The 18,017-nt window shown below is 39.0% G+C and overlaps 1 protein-coding gene across 1 annotated transcript in view; it reads right to left on the bottom strand.

Annotated features, from left to right (window-relative positions):
- alk (ALK receptor tyrosine kinase) overlaps nt 1-18,017 on the bottom strand; it is a 398,068-nt gene that overhangs the window by 154,267 nt on the left and 225,784 nt on the right. Inside the window, exon 4 of the mRNA XM_072364756.1 lies at nt 10,071-10,275. Coding sequence (XP_072220857.1) covers nt 10,071-10,275 — 205 coding nt within the window. The remainder of the gene's footprint in view (nt 1-10,070; nt 10,276-18,017) is intronic.

The following is an 18,017-nucleotide window of genomic DNA, read 5'->3' as shown; positions in this document are numbered from 1 at the left end:
AAAAGGTGATGAAGCCTGTGTTAGGAAGTTGAGGAGGGTTTAACAAGAGACCCAAATGTGTCTCCTATCTGATCTTCCTAAACCTTTTTTCCTAAACCTAAGAGAAAACCACATCTTTTGTAAAGGACACTTAAGTCATTCTCACTCCCAACTCTGATCAAAAGCCCTTGTTGGGAACCCCTGTAGCATAATCATTTTCAATACAAGACATTTACAGATTGGATTCGGAGCAGCTTTTCACTTGATAGTGTTTATCAATGCTTAGTCAGGATGTTTCCTCACCCTAACCCAGTAGTTTTGTTGCCTATATGGAAGTGAACACACTCGTGATTGAGAGCTTAACTTAAGAGGGAATAATGAAATTAGAGAAGTGGAAATAAAACTGTCCTAACTTTGGCCTGGTAGTCCCATTTTTTATGACTCCTAAATGTAATTACTTAGGTTCAGGAAAACATTATGGCTCTAAATTAAACAGAAACAACTGGAAAGACTAATGCATATACAAATCTACATCCTCCGGCCCATAGGGTGGCAATTCTCTCACCATCTTCAAATGACAAAAATGTGGTGCAGACACCAAAGAAACCCCAAACTGAAATACACATTGTTTTGGGTTTTACTGGCTATCATTGAAATAAGAGCAAAGAGAGTCTGTAAACCCACACACGGGGATTTTAGCTCCCTGCTTATTTCACGATTTACCACGGGTCTGCATTAAACCTTCAGAGGTGGGACTCCTATTGTTGATGTGTGATGAATACAGTCCAGTTATCCATCTGGAAGAGAATTACAAACACCTGAATTTGTGTTCAAATAGTGTGAAATTAGTCCGAGACAATTTCCCTTCACCTTTACCCACAAGGTAGGGGAAAGTCTCCAAAATGAGACCATCCTGGATCAATAGAAGCTGCTTTCACTGCACAAAAATTCAAGGTAGATCAGGTCACAGTTGTTGAGACAGATGATTAACAAACTGATAGTTTTGTTGACTTATCAATGACATTTAAAAAAATAAGGTTTGTTGATACTCAGCGTTGAAAATAAGGTATCTGAGCAACTACCATTTTTTTATTCTTTATAAATGTACAGCAATGAGACCTGAGAGACTCACATTTCCCCAGAAGACAGGGGCAACTAAGGAAAAACTATCTCCATCTCAGCAGTTCCTCTGATGGAAAATGCACATCACAGGAAAAGCTCTTTTGATTTAGGTGCTGAGTTTGTAATGCCTGGGATTGAATATTTCCTCCAATTTTGCCATAGGTAAAACTGAAGATCAGCCTTTGCACAAAAACTAGGCCACGGTTACTTTTCCCCAAAAATAATCACCCATCTTCACTGTTGTGCAAAACTTCGGCTGTCAGGACAACTTTTAGAATATGATTAGAGACCCTTAGATGTGGGGAAAGATGCAGGAGCCCAGTGGGAAGGGGGAATAAAAACCATAGCATTTTATGCACCTTGTCTGTGAAAAAGAAGAGAGATGAAGAGAACATCCATGAGAGGGAGAGAATCATAGGGTATGTAGGCTGAAGATGAAAATATCACCTGTGGATAGGACGGATAGTTTTTATTTTTCCATAAATGCCTATAAAAGGCTGAAAAGTTTCATTTCTGTATAGCTTTAGATGTCTCATCACAAAGTGACACTGAAACACTTCAGAGAAACCATAATAACTTTGATGAGACAGTGAAAAATGTGAAATGTGCAGAGAGCTGCATGAGATAAACAGAGGAATCCATGCATATAATTACATGCAATCTAACTGATATACTTGTGCAATACAAATGATGATTGGTATTTCATTATAAAGTAACCAAGCTGAACACTGGCAGAAAAAAAAAGCTCAATTCACGATAAAACATTCTCGGCTGATCTGACTCCCTTAGAAGTTGTGAGTGACCTCTTGAATTGTCCCCTTCTTCATTTCCTTTCCTGTGTCAACCTCCCTGAAAGTAGATTTTTCATCATAGTTGTGGTGATGCTGAACGTATTAGTCTGTGAAAAATAATGCTGCCGTCTCCTTTCCTCTCCCTGACAACCAGAATAAAAAGGCACCAAAGAACAGTGTGTAGCCATTGCTTCGACAAGCCTCATTTACATTTGAAAAAGGAAAGCAGCAAAGAAGGCTACTGGGGAGTCAAAGACACAGAAGGAGTATGTCAAGACATAAAGCTAAACCACCTTCGATTCCCTCTTGGAGTCTATGCCTCAGCGTTCACCCACAATGCAACACTCCCCTTTTTCTTTGGCTCTATTTCTTAAGGTTTCTAAACTTTGTGACAAAGACGTTCAATTTGCTGACTGCTCCGACGTGATGTGGTAAAGTATCACAGTAAAAAAATATCATACTTTTAAAATTCATCTTTAATCAAATAAAGAAGGACTGGTGACTCAGAGCAAATATAACATTGGGATTTGGATTTTGCAAACAGGCCATCAACAAAACAGCGCAATGTCCTTTTTACTTGATGAGGTCAGTCTAGATTAACTGTCATGAACAGTACACAAAACTACTATGCAAACCAATCTAGAAAGACGTACTATAGTGAGCTTTAGACATAATTATAGTGTTGTTGCCCCTCACAGAGGCATGCATTCCTCCAGCTAAAGTTAGGCCACCTTAAGCCCTGACAGTTCAGTTCTTATCACTTAATTCATCCATCATACAGCTGTTATTGTGTATAATCTATTACATATTCTACAATATCTGTAAATCATGCTAACATCCCAGAGAATATTAATAAGAATTTCACTTTTATGTAAGTCACCAAACATATGATTACATCATAGAATCACCACAATTCATACTTATGCATCCAATTCCGGCAGTTTCTGGGCTAAATGTGAACGTTGAATCAACATCTTCAAATAGATGTTAAAAATAGTCCTCCACCTTTAGCCTAAGGTACACATCTACCGTCTTTACAATCAAAAAATGCTCAATAAAACGAGATCCTTTGTGAAAATATCGACATCCTCGTAGTAAAACAAAATCTGGAGCTCAAGTGTAACAGTATACCACGACCATAAGACCGTTACGACTCCTTCCACGTGCAACTCTGTTGGCCAAAAAGCAGATAATCATAGTTCTAAGCTGCCCTCGTCACTTCTCCTAATGATCTCTTGTAATTGCAGCCCCGTTACTGGCAACACTCCCAGATTCAGAGCCATGAGGTTTCCATCAGCTGCGGCCCTGCGGCAACCACGGTCCAAGAGGTGGAGGTCAGCTCTGTTGAGCACTAAGTAAAGGAGCGAAGGATATCCCTGCCAGGGATGAATGCAGTGCTGTGTGAGTGAGAGGGCCTCGAGGTGACCCATCTTTCTTATCCTAGTTTAGCTCCACTCACTGAAAAACACCCAAAATCCAGGGCTGTAAGAGACTGTGGTGTGGCTGTCTCATATTTCATACAGAAAATGTATTGTGTACTATCAGATGAAATAGTAGCACTAAAAATCACTGTACAAAAATAGGGTATTACAGTAGATGATTGCGTTGGCGGCAGCATATAAACTAAAGTGTACAGCTACAGTGAGAGTTCATGGTGCCTCATTACCTCTGAATTCTTTTTACTTCTTTGTGTTCAAGCTTCTGGTTGCATGTGGGCTAAGATGGATCCCAGTAGCTTGAAAATAAAGTCAGAACAGCTTCAGATACAGATTTAATTAAGTTCCAAAGCTCTTTTTTAGGACATTTAAGCTTTACCAGAATCACATATTCAAAAGAAGATGCATTGCTGAATAAAAGAAAGAATGCCAGAAGGATATCCTAAGAATATGAAATGTTTTATTTCATTTCACTGTATAGATAGATACTTTATTGATACCGAAGGAAATTTGTTGAGTGTTCAAAATAAATTAGTGGGGAAAAAGAGGGCAGTTCCCAGTTGACCAAGTCTGAATCCAATTGTCTCTCCACTGATGGTGGGGATCAGAGGATCAGCACTGCGTCCTCAGACGAAGACGGCACGGTACCCGTTGCGGTTTTCAAACTGAGCTGAAAGAAATTGCAAACTTGTGGGAAGTGTAACCATTTTCTCAAGCACCTCCGTCTCAAAGAACAGGTAAAGCTCGCTTTCCACAGCACTACAGCTTCATAACAGAGTGGCCCAAGAGTCATTTCTGGGCTAAAAGCCCTGTCCCCATCCCGAAGGAGGCTCGATCGAGACCTCTTCAAGTCCTGGTGACAGTGGAGAGGCTATTTGCCCTGGCATGCACCTGGTCCAGTTACGTAAATGTGGTCAAAGACTTTTGTCTTATTTTAATACAGTATATTATACACTAACACTAATTACAGCAAAAAAAATATGTATATATAAAATCATATCATATCAAACAGGTCTTGGATATTTTACTTCAAAATGTGAAGTTTATATGAATTCTGTCTTATTTAACTTATAAGCAGCAGCTGGTAATTGTTCAACTTACTAAATGTGTCTGCAAAGACACAATATGTTAGTGTTGGGGCTGCACCTTACCTCATTATTCATTATGGAACCCATAAATTGAATAATTAAGTTGGTAGCAGGAATAATCCCTTTTACTAACGGGGATTACAGCTGGTTCAATTTGAAATGAAAATGCAGCTATGCTTTTGTTTCCGGCTTGCTGTCTCCATTGTGTGAGATGGCTTTCATCCAGAGAGTCAAAGTAAAATATCTTAATCATCCATCCCTGTACAGTGCAAACAGGAAGTTTTCAGACCCTTTAAAGTTGCCACTTATTGCCACAAATGGATTCAGTTTAGTTTTTTTGCATCACTCTAAACACAATTTACCATAATGACAGCAAGCAATAACACGTTATTTGTTAATCTATTCTACAAAATAAATATTTTCACTCTTTGTTACAATACTAATTAGAGTCCACCTGTGCTTAATTTACCACTGAACAGAATTATAAAAGGATGCACCTGTTTATAGGTCTAACAACTGATACATGTAGGGCTGCACTGTCACCTCACAGAAAGAGGGTTCCAGGTTCAATTCCCAGCTGGGGCCTTTCTGTGTGGCGTCGGCATGTTCTCTCCAGGTACTGCAGCTTCCTCCCACCACCCAAAAACATGCATGTTGGGTTCATTGGAGACTCTAAATCCTCCTTAGGAGTGAGTGTGAGCGTGGATGGTTGCGTGTCTCGTTTGCCTCTGTGTGGCCCTGTGATGGACTGGCGACCTGTCCAGGTGTACCCTGCCTCTCATCCAATGACCCTAAATTAGATTAAGGGTATAGAAAATGGATGGATGGAACTGTAAAAGTATTTATTCACATATAGCACGAGTGAAATGGGATATACAGAGCTGTATATACAGAGGGTTGTGTTTTCTTTAGTATGCATTTGCCTGCATATGTTTTCTTTAATATCAGGCTTGTGTAGGAGGGAATATTGTACCATTCATCACTTGCCATAATGTTCTTACTGTACTTTAAAGTTTGGCATTAACATTAGCCTCCTCTGATGTCTCCTTCCCCCGCATTGTACAAGTTATCGATCAGTTTTAAGATGATTCTGCTCTACTGCTGTGCTTCAAATGATATCAGCCACTTTCCACTCCAACGCATGAGTGCATTCAAGGTCTTGATACCTAAACTCATTTTTTAAGCATCACATTAATGAACCCTGGAACCCAGGGACAGTCTATGCTTACAGTTCTAATGTAAAGTAAATGATGGTGTAAGCGCACAATAACTGTACACTTCATTATGCTTCATATTCGTGTGCATATGTTGTGTTGGACAGGGTGAAAAGTATTAAATGAAGCAGGCAGAGACATTTCATTTGTGATGAGATAGACTGTAGAGTTGGTGTAGTGCATCCCTGTGCAACCACACAAATCCCAGCACTGATCATTTACCACTGCCAGATATGGTAAAAGTTCACTCAGTGACCCATCACATATTCATGGGTGCAGAATGTACTTTGCACATGCCTGTGGAGGCACACACACACACACACCTTCATGACACTATGAATACATTTAGTAAGGACACACACATCCTGCAGCACTCCAAGTGTAGCCTCTCTGTCAGGGCTGACTCAGACAACTGGGATGCTGGCTTTCTCCAGTCCATTGCTCCCAGTAATAAGAGGACCCGAATACATTTCTGCTAATTATCACAACATGTGATCTGAGGCAGGAGTTTAAGAGCAGGTGCAATAAAAAGCAGCCCTAAAATCCCACCTGCAAAGAAGTGAGTTAAAAAGCTCTCCTAATAGTGGAACTAATTTTAGTGACATTTGAGATCCTTCCAGTCACGAACAGCAGCCACCTCAGTCCTCTCATTGAGCAATTCTTGGTGAGCTCAGCCAGCCATGACAAAAAGGTTTACTTGAATCATTTTGCTCCCAATTATGGTTAAAATGTTAAAAGGACCAAACATTAACTCCACATTACATCATCAGTGACACTGAAAGAGCCATTAGAGGACACACAGAAACAGATTTCTCATCTCTAACTTGGAACAAACTGCAACAAGAAGTTTCTCTGTCGGTAACTGGATAGGTTTTTCAAACTGTATCCACATTTCATGACTTTCTATCCAACAAGAGAGTAAACAAAGTACCATCAACATCTTTCTACCTTATTAGTTTGTTCAGTGAAAGCATAGTCACACACAACAAATATTCAAGCCTGATTTTCACATCATAGACATATGTTTGAGGTCTCAGTTTGTGAGACATCCCAGGCCACAATTAATATGTAGTCAGTTATATTTTTGATGGCAAAGCTACAGCCAATGAGAGAGCAAGAGGGTCAGGGGACACGAGAGGGATTTAACTGGAAAGAGAAAATAAACAAGGATATTTTCAGCTCTGAGCAGAGCAGGCGACTGAACAGAATTTGACTAAAAGTTTCACACAGTATTATGACAGACTCGAGAGAGAACCTGTGAAGATGAAGTACCAGATTCACACTGAATCACCGGGAGCTGCTTCCATCATAGCGTAACATTAATGACAAGCAAGAGGGATGTCTGAATGACGGAACTGCTGGGTAGAGATCAGTCAGACAAGACTCATGACAAATGATGTCGTTTGTGACTCTCTGCCGCTGAAACAGAGTAGGATTCTCAACTCCTGAACAGAAGAGAAACATGCGTAGTGGGAGCGACACAAAGATGTGACGACAAAGTGTTGCAGTCTTAGCTTTGCTTCATCAAGACGACACGCTGCAAACGGCAAAGCATTAAAGCAAATGTGGAGGTAAGAAATTAGATATCACTTTTGAAATACCGTAAATTCCGGACTATAAGCCGCTACTTTTTTCCCAGGCTTTGAGAGCAGCGGCTTATAATACGGTGCAGCTAATATATGTTTTTTTTTTCACGCCGCAGAAACAGTTTGCCTCCTAACATTAGACCAAAAACATGAACGAATAGTTCACAGTGGTCTAATGAAATTGTACGATAAATCAAACACACTTACACTGCTAAATTAATGTAAATCGGTCATTTGTACTCACTAGTGATGGGAAATTCGGCTCTTTTTAGTGAGCCGGATCATTTGGCTCAGCTCAATCTGAGATGAGATTGTGAGAGCGACAACAATGACACTGAAGTGAGTGACGAAGTTCTGAGTTCAATTCCGACACTGAGGAAAATGACTGATTGTTTTAGTGCGCAGGAGGAAGATGAAGAAGGCGATCAATGACTTTGGTTGGCTACTGTCTTTTTTTTAAATTTAATTTAATTTTTTTAAACCAGCTGTGTTACAGGTACTGTTTGAAAAAGAAGCATTTACGCCACGTATTTGTGTGTTACCGATAGGTAATTAAGTCAAAACCATCGGTGTTACAGGCATGAAAAAGAAGCATTTTCAGTATGTATTTGTTTATGTTAACATACGCATGTAATTAAAAGTTTTAAAATCCCCACATGTAACACCTTTCTGTGTAAATATCTCATATTACAATGTGGACACCCGCGGCTTATAATCTGGTGCAAGTACAAAATGGATTTTCTTTTTAAAATTAGAGGGTGCGGCTTATATTCAGGTGCGCTCTATAGTCTGGAATTTACGGTACATTAAAAGCAATTTAAGTCAACTTAGCCGGCTTGTTTGTGAAGTTCCATTTCAAGGCCCCAACTTTTGGCATTTGAAACTGATATTGACCAGTTTTGGCAGATGGAGTCAGAGAGGGATATATATATATATATATATATATACACACACACCTGATTGGACTCTCTTGGAGGCTTAATATCAATTTAATAACTGAATTATTTTTCAAATTGACCACAAACAAACTGATCAGAAGAAATAACAAAGTTAGATTTCGGGACCAAATGGAGAAAAATAAATGGTGACAGTAATAAATGAGAGAATCTGGCACTTTTCCCCAGTGTCAGATATGTTTTGGAGCCAAGTCTCACGAGTCATTAGTGGAATTGCACTATAAAGAAGTCCTCACTGGCTTCACAATTCAGACCCAGTAGGCTTTCCTGTTCACTGCTGCATTTGATAAGTGATTTATTTGAACTGAAGACTTTGATTAATGACTTTCACTGCACTGTACCTCTCTCTGTGTTTTACTTCTTTTTAAAGAGTAAATTCACTTAATGCTTTTACATCAAACCCTTTTGATCCCCTTGCTGTTTAATTGTGCCATATAAATACATCTGATTACCAACAAGTCCTTTCTTGACTAACCCTGAATTAGCCAAACATGTCGAAACATTGCACTGAAATTCAATAGGAAGTCAGATGTTTAATTAGCATTTTGCCCGACTCTTCCAGTGTCTCAGTTGCTCTTGCTTATGGTTTTGCTTTCCCCTTTTATCACGAGTGTCTTCCCATCGGAGCAGAAATGTGCGTGAGTGTGGCTGAGCGAGTCTCCAGCTGGCAGAGATGGTGTGGGTGAGCAGCAGCCTCTGACTACAAATGAGCACACGCATTTCACAGTCTAATTCGTCACACATGTAATGAGCACATTGCTGCTATACTCCCTTTAGAACATACAGCAGCATGAACATCTGCATAAATACACACACTCTAATGTTATCGTGCATCCCCTACCACAAACCAACACAGAGACAAGGATGCTTGAAGCATATATTTGATATGATTCCTGTGCCAGAGGAGATTACGCACACAAGCTGCATGAAACTGATCTATAACGGTATTTTGAGATGAAAACACAGAGCACGTTTATGCTAATAAAGGTGAAAGTCAACCACACACAGATACAACCACATATCAAGTATTTGTATTACGGAGAAGAGAGACCCACAGAGAAGTACAGCCTCCAATGAAAAGCCACAGTTAGAGGAGCCCAGTCCTGCTGTCGATTAGGGATTAATTACCTGGGTAGGTGATCCGACTGCAATAATTACTGATTGGTGCCTCGCTGCTGAATGTTCCAAAGTTTTTGGCCATGACTTTGTATAAATCTGCACAAAAACTGCTCTGGATCTCTGACTCAGCCTACCTTAGTTACATGTTAAAACTGGCAAGCAACATTACTGCTAATCTCTACCCTGTTCTGAGTAACAGTTACAAATTGTTCCCATCAAACTGGAGAGCACTGCAGCACTCTGTTGTGGATCAATCAGTCTATCCTAAAATCATTTAATGAGTCTAATCCAAGATCACATCCCCACTGACAAGACTCAAATACGCCTGTGAGTAATTGTAATATTACCCTGAATTAATATTCCTTCTCTTTCTTGTTGTTCTTATGATGTAACAAATGAAACTTCTGTTATGAAAGAAGATTTTCCCAAATGCCTGACAATTACCGTTATCATCATCATTATCACAAGTGTTCTGAACTGTCTATCTTCCCCCCTCAGAGTCTTCTCCGTCTATTTTAGGCAATCTTCAGTCTTTTAGTGAAGGAGCCATCAGAAAGATCTTCTGTAACAGTTTTTGTCTGCATCTAATGGAACACTTTCACAGATCTGATTGTCTTGCTTCCATCTCAGTGGGAACCAAAGGAATATTACTTCCATACACAAACCTAGTTGGATGTACGACAGAAGTCACGACCACCAAGGAAACTATTTTCAGTTTAATTCACCAGTATGAAACACCTCTACAGCTTGCTCAGTTTATATAGAAAATACATTCTTACCCTGTGATGCGTGGTAGCGTATCAGTGGAGAAGAGAGCGAGTGGTGGCTTGTCTCGCTCTATGAGCCAAATGGTGTATTGTCCACTCTGCTTGGGGTGCAGAAACACAGCCATGTCCAGGCTACATGGACCTTGACCCCCCCACAGCCATGGACTCAGCACCCAGGGGCCTCCAAAGGCTGAACTGTTCACCCAGAGGAACTGACCTGAGACACAGAAGACAAGCAAAGGCGTGTTGAATGAATGCTATTTTTACTAACAGTGTACTGATAAGACACAGAGTTGCAAGCAACAGAACTATATCTGCAAAAAAAAGATCAAATATTTGACTTTTGTTAAAACAATGCGCTGCACAGAATTGAGATGAGAGACGGAATATGGTATCAGATAGTTTTAAGGCACTCACCTAAAGTGGTGCTTCATGAAAATGCATGAAATAAAGCTGCTTTGGAAGTCAGCATTCAATAACACTTTAGCTCAGACAAAGTGACAAGAGTGAAAAATCAAAGCTGATCTTTTGATACAAAGTCCATTTTAATTCCAAAACATATCGTGCTCAATCAGGCAGCGAGTAGAGTAGAGACAGAAAGTTTGTGTCTGTGGAAGCACACAGAATCCCAAATAGAAAGGAAGACATTTTTATATTCATATGCTCAGTCAAGAAATGTACTTTTGATGAGGGGAATTTAAAAAAATGCAACATTGAGCTTGTTCTGATGCTGCTATTTATTTTGTTTGACAGTATTCAGGGTTATTAGGTGTTTTCACTGCTGCAGATACGGTTGCAGAGATAAAAAAACAGAGACGTATTTTTTTCTCTTTAATAGAGGGTTGATGCATTTCTTCTTTTGGTTTTCATATTGTTTCCATTCCCAGGCTGCACAACTGTACTCTTGCCTCTGGATAATGGAAATCCAAGCTTCCCAAGGGTCAGATTGTATTAAAGCATAGTTCTCAAACTGGGACGCTCGCATTTCTTTGCAATAAAAAAGATTTTTGCCATTAGTTGTATGTGCAGTTTTGATGTTGGTACGTACAAAAGACGAGGAGAGTATGGGAAATAAGCTCTAATAAGTCTCCATGTGTGGCAAAGCTGCAATATCTTTGAATCTTGCTTATTAAGTCCTGAATAAGACCAATACACATACTGTATAATGTCTACAGTATCTACTGTATATTACATCTATGAATGTAAAATTCTGAGACTACTTGTGAAGATGCTACTTAAAACGATAAGATCACGAATAAAAGCTTTGGTGAAAGTTGACTCCCTGAAAAATATCCTTACATTTCAAAACATGCCCCACTTTTGCTTTAACAACAGCATGCTCTCCAGCTGGCTTGGACTCCTCTTATGACAGCACGACTAATGTTCCAAAGAGCATTTAGTCATTTCAGGAATGTTTGGCTTTCTAAGTCTTCAACTGCCCACATAAATTCTCAGCAGGTTGAAGGTCATGTGACTGTTAGATAGTTAGAATCAGCACTGCACGATCGTCTTTATTTTTCAAAGCTTAGAAGTGTGCTTGGCCTCACTATCCTGCGTAAGTGTGAATCTTTCTGTGTGTGAAGTAAAAGAAAAAGAATTTCTGTTACTTAGTCTCAGGGTAAGGTCCATAGACACCCACTGAACATTCCCACCACAAATCTTTCACCAATGCAGTGATGATAAATGTTTCAAAACTGTAAAATTACTTCACTTTCTAGACTACAAAACACACCAAAGAACCAAATTCGAGTCCCATCTGATCCAATATTGCCATAAGAAGTACAAGTTTGCACCACATTGTCTGGGAGCTTTCTTCTACAAGTTAAGTCTGGTCAGTCAAGAGTCAAGAGACTGGGCTGCATGTATTCTCTTGTTCATCTCCTACAAGCAGCCTTTTCTTACTGCCACAAATCTATAACATACTTAATAGGACTCTTATCCATTTGGAAATGCTGTCTTGGCCCACGTCTAGACAACCTTATTATGTAGATTTCTCCACTGATTGGAGTCCTGAATTATTTCCTCAGCAAATCAATGCATTATGCCATAGCTTTTATATATTTAGGTAAGGATAACTTGATGCACTGATTGTGCAATAGTTTTGTTGATTTGAGTCTGGCTGTGGACACAACAGACCTGTTTTTTCAGAGTTCCATGCACAGTTCTTCCAGCATTGATGTAATTGTGAGAAAACCCATCTTTGTTGAGGTATCAGTCTGACCCTGGTCCAATCCCAATTGCTCCCCTTTGCCCCTTTTCTTTGTGGTTGTCATCAAGCCTTTCAACTGGGGCAGTGGGGGACATTAAGTGACCAGTAGTCCTTAATCCTTGAATGAAAAAGGGATCTTCTTCTGTAGGGCCAAGGATAAGAACTGGGATTGTACCTTAAACTTCTGATGAGTCAAACCATCAGAGTGCTGTAAAGAAAAAGGTACAACCTGTGGAAAGCTCACCTTTTGTATGATTAAGTTAACATCATCAATGCCACAAATTTGCTTGTGAGATTGCTGAACAAATGGCAGATTACAGCGCAGCGAGTCTAAAAAAGCACCTTTTTACGTATCATAAGTCATTGTTTTTTTCTTTGCTAGTCTTCTATTAAAGTGCTTTAGATAAATGGATACCACCATATGTTTTTGTGCTTAATATACTGTATATTGTACATGCATTCTGTACATGTGCAGGAAATGTTAATGCTAAGAGTCAAACATTATTTATAAAGTTACATTATATTCTCTTAACTTTTTTGTATGTTAAACAAGTACCACATTTTTTGGTATCCAGTTTGAATTAAAGGTCAGATCTTTTCATTACAGAAACAGCAGGGGATCAAAAGCTATTAGTGTCCATGTTATCACCGTTTTCTATGATTGTCTCTTCCACTTTTATCCTTTTTTTTAGCCTGACAACTAGTACATTTCTTTATCCTGCGAGGCTGCTGAAAACTCAAGAATTCGGAAGTCTTTAAATTGGAGTGCTCCAGTTAAGCCTCATTTGCTCTTCTATATTTGCATGCTTCATGCACAACAGATCCAGACATTTTGGCGAGGACAGTCTGAATGCTTACAAAAATGTCTTCCATACACACACAAAGGTTTTAAGAATCAGCAAAGACTTTGACCCTGAAGGCAGAGACTCTCAACTCTTGCAATAAGGCAAATACCTGCTTGAGAGCAATTACTGGAGAGTTACAAATTTTAATAGCAAACTGCAGAGGAAAGATTGTGATTCCATTAGTAGATTTCTGCCTCTGCTTCACCTGTGAATACGGCCGCCTAACTGAGCTTGATGCCCTCATTTATTGCATCACAAGGCCTGCTTCAATGGACTGTTTACCCCAATCTGCATAGTGCAACATGATCATTTATGGTAGATTACGCAGTACAGGAAAAAAATGGTGACTACTCAGTTGCATATATTTAAACAAAGATCTTAAAAATCATCGTACGCAAGAGATGGACTGCTATAAATGACCTCTGCTTTCTCAAGCATTGCCTTTAATTAGAATCCAAGAGCACTGCTGGAGGAACAATCATTCAATAATTTCTTCTGTATCATTTGAAACACTGGAGGCATTTTCTTATCTGCGAATTTCCCCCAGAAGAAGAAGCTCACCCCCGAAAAAAAGAAGCAGAAACGTTCCAACCCAAAGCGATAGTTGTATTTTATATCATTGAATCAAGCTGGAAAACATTTTTCTTGCTCTCGATGCAGTAACATATTCAATCAGCTGAGGCTCTTGTCGACATAGCATACCAAATCAGGCCAACTGTTGGCAAAGACAGAATTCCCTCAGATAATAAAATTGCAACTAAAGGCTGGAGAGGAGGAGGAAAACAAACCGTTCAAATTGTATTCTCTGACAAATCCTCTTATAGCAAAATGCATTAACTCAGGGCCAGCACAAGCTTTTTTGGGGGTCTGAACTATCTGGCTGCCAAACGTTAATTTACAACATACATTCCCACAGCACAGTGACTCCGCCTCAGCTAGAAAACTTACATTCTGCAGACTAATAAAAAGCCATTTGTAATACAGTATTGTCAGTGCTTTGTTTCTGGTAGATTGATTTCATATTTATGTTTTGTGACAACAAGCACATTTTTCAGAGGGAATAACTACAATGTTGAGGTTGTAAAGCAGAACTTAATTCAGCTTTTTAGGTCCCTTCCTCTCCCTCTCTGCTGTGCTGCAGCTCTGCCTCCACTGCTTGTGCTTTATTTGTGTCAGATGTGATCGTTATTATTCAGCAGGGTGTGTGCACAGACTGATGTTTACAGTGGTTGCATTAAGTCAGGGATGTGCAAGGTTGTTCCTCGAGGGCCGCTGTCCTGCAGGCTTTTGATGTTTCCCTGCTTCCACACACCTGAATCATATGAAACGGATCTCTTCAAAAGATTGTTGAGTTCTGCACAAGCCTGCTAATGATGCATTTATCTGAATCAGGTGTGTTGAAGCGTCATCGACACGCGCCTCGATACGCGCTTCACAAAATAGATCCTAAATCACTCGACATCATGCTTTGAAGCCTCGACACAGATGGACACATCACTACCGTTTAGTTGGATCTTTGATTTTGCAACATTTTTCAGATTTTGTGGGCAAATAATACTAACATTGCCTGGTCCCTGACAGATGTTAATGTATCTCCTCAGGTTAATTTCTTGGCGGGCAACATTTATGTGCCATCCAGCAGTCACATTACATTCATATAGATCCTTTATCTAAATATCCTATCCTTATATGTCCTTTATTTTTTAACTGCCTGGTTTTTGTATTTTATGTCTGTCTTTAATAATGCTATTTAGTGAGATAATTAATATCAAAATATAATTCATATAATAATCTATTTCTTATTGTATGAAGTAGTTATGATAATTCAGTGTTTTACCTGCAGTGTATAGCACTCAGAGGCTCTAAGGTTAAAGAAGCCTTATTGATTCCTGAAGAGTTGCACAGAAAATGTTGCAACATTATTCTGCTGTGTTGAGGCAACAAGGACATTCTGTGGTTAGGAAATACAGTGACAAAACTAATAAGAGTGCAAAAGTAAGGTAAGACAATAACTGCTCCCAAGTACCTCACACAAGCCCAATAAATCTGAATATCCCTTAAACGTTATAAAAGTATATGCTGGAAGAGCTGAACTGTAGGTCGCTGTCACACTCATTCAACAAGTAGCACATATGGCTCACATTTCACTGTTGTTCTGTTGTGTTGTAAAGTGCTGCACTCGACTGTGTCTTCTCAGCTAAGAGAGCTGAAGTGCTGCAAGCAACAAGAGCAGATGGTTGGAATAGTAGGCAGCGTGTCAACTGTTTTTGTAGATATTATTTCATACATAATGTGGGAACTTGGGCCACATCAGAAAAAACATACAAATCTCATAAACACACGAATGACAGGTTTCGGGTCATGTAAATCGCAGTTTACAAGAAGAAATTAAATCATGCTAAATAAATATTGGCCTACAAATACCAAAAAAGCCCAAATGAAAGGAATACTGATTGGTGTGTACCGTACATAAAACTTAACTATAATTATTCCTTTCACAGGTATTGCAAGAACAGGATGTATTGAGATCAAGTTCAATCAAAAAGTTTGTATCACAGACTCTGCTCAAGACTAAAAGTGTAGGAAAAAAATAAATGTTCTATGTTTTTGGGCTAAACTATGTATAATAATTTAAGCATAATTTTTAAACCCCCAACCCAGGAGACCTGCACCACAGTGGAGGAAGGTTTGTACATCACAGCCAGAGTGAACAGCAGAGTTTCTTCCAGCCTGACAATGAAACACAACGATGTCTGTGGAATGCTGATTGCAGCTAAACGATCTGACGAATGACAGTTCACCATTCGTTTTAATTTATACAACACAAAAAGACAACAGTGTAACTGGAATGCTGATATGTTAGCTTTGTTATGGGAGAGAAGCCTTTCAATAATTCAAAATTTGAGAGAAACAAGAAAATGCAGGAAAGGAAAGAGATAGAAACTTTTCATAATGCATAACCAAGGCCTCCCCAGGCTCCCAAAATGAATAAAATAAAAATGACAATGCTCACTGGACACGCACAGCATAAACTTGATAAAACCGCGGTGTATCCTCACTCCGAGTGAACTTGGAAGGTGTAACCAAGCTGCTTTGCATAATAATAGAACTTTAAAAAATACCTTTGAGTTCTTTATAAATAAACATAAATCCTATGAAAGAAAAACAGAATTCACTCATGCAAAAAAAGTTATATGTAGAATTGTGTCCATTGCTAATTCTCTGCTTATTGAAAAGCACATTAAGCATCCTGTGCAGGAGCACGAAACACTGCAACTCTTTTATCTTAAACTAAGTCATAAAAATGATGCAGGCAGGGACTGGTAGGGTGTAAGTGGTTGTTTTCAACCGGCATCCAGACAAAATGAGTAAACTGAGTAACGAATTTACAGCAATCTCACGTTTGATTTGATTCTGATTCTCAGTCGTGATTTCATCACCAACATTTGTTCATCTATAAGAATGCAGAAAGCATCTATATTCATGCGCTCGCTCTCTAAGCTGCAAATGGAACATCAGTGACAGGAAAGATCACTGATTTTGATGAGGATCGTTGTCCGAAAGGCAGAGAAAGTTATTCAACTAAAGTTAGAGTTAACCTGAAATCATCTTACGGTTGCATGAAATTAGGAGAGGAAAATCTCATTCCCACACAAGCATCATTAATTCAGTTCTTCAAGCAATTAAGAGCTTATGCAAAATGTGCATTAGACATTACAGTTACCATATTTAATCAGGTATTGTTATAGAAAAATCCATTTTTGGTGTTTGTGATACAGTTCAGAGTGATTATAGATGGGAATTAGGACAGAAGTGTGAATGATCTGTTAAACCCATTTTACTCACTTACTGAAGAACACTGGAAAAGAACAGAGCTCATCAAACCTTAATGCAAATTTATGCAGGTTAGAATAGAAATGAAGGGTATAGTTTGTTTAAAAAATAAATGGAACTATAGATATATAGAGACACAAAACTGTGTACACCACTGGGAATAAAAACAAATTCCTCCTCTTTGTAGGGTCATTTATTTCTGTCATAAGGACACTTTACATGGCTGCTGAATTGTACCAAGGTTTGTTTTGCACTCTTAGCATATAAAAATAATATAAAGTGGCATCTTGTGTGCAAGTGGAGGATTCTGAAGGAGATGTAGCTTTTTTATTTTTTTTAATTAATCTGTCACAACATAATCAGCTGGTTTTTTAGTGCTCTGTGAAAGGAGTTTGTCTGCCATCTAATCCTGCAAACAATTTTTATACAGTGTTAGACAAAGAGACGACTGCTTTTCTTCAGTTTTTCTTCTTTTTGTTTTGTCTGCTATTTATGCCGACGTCTCCATTATAAACGTGAACAAAAAGGCTGAAGAGTAGCCACGGAGCAGAGGACTGAATGGCTCCTGGAAAGGCATTTGTTCATCCTTATGAAAAAAAAACGAAAAAAAAGGCAGTACTCAAAACATAATCACAACTTTAATGCTACGACAAGCATTGTTTCTGTTGTTGAATTACAACTGAACTATATTCAACTGGATTTTAACTGAAATGAACTGGATTATATTTAGAATGGAAATCACAAATGGAAATTAATTGTTCACTGTGTCTGAAAAGTGTCCCGTAATGTACTTTTGCTGTGAACTGCTGCTATATAGATGAGCTGAGTTTAGTAAATTCAGTTTGACTTCAAGACAAAAGTGTTTCGTGTCACCGATTAGCAGGAATAACCAGGCTTGCCACCCTTTGTCTCTGCATTTGCTCTGAGGCCTCCATACGTCCATCTACCCAAGGCACCATTAATTCAATCAAGATGATCTTCTTGGCCTCCTCAGACCATATGACTGCGTCAGGTCTCAGATAGGTTTGGACAACGTGGGGAAAATAGAGTTTCCTCCCCAGGTCCACCCTC

The sequence above is a fragment of the Leuresthes tenuis genome, unplaced genomic scaffold (genome assembly GCF_036924035.1).
Source record: "Leuresthes tenuis unplaced genomic scaffold, fLeuTen1.0.hap1 SCAF_15, whole genome shotgun sequence".
Lineage (NCBI taxonomy): Eukaryota > Metazoa > Chordata > Actinopteri > Atheriniformes > Atherinopsidae > Leuresthes > Leuresthes tenuis.
This window is presented reverse-complemented; position numbering and strand designations above follow the sequence as displayed.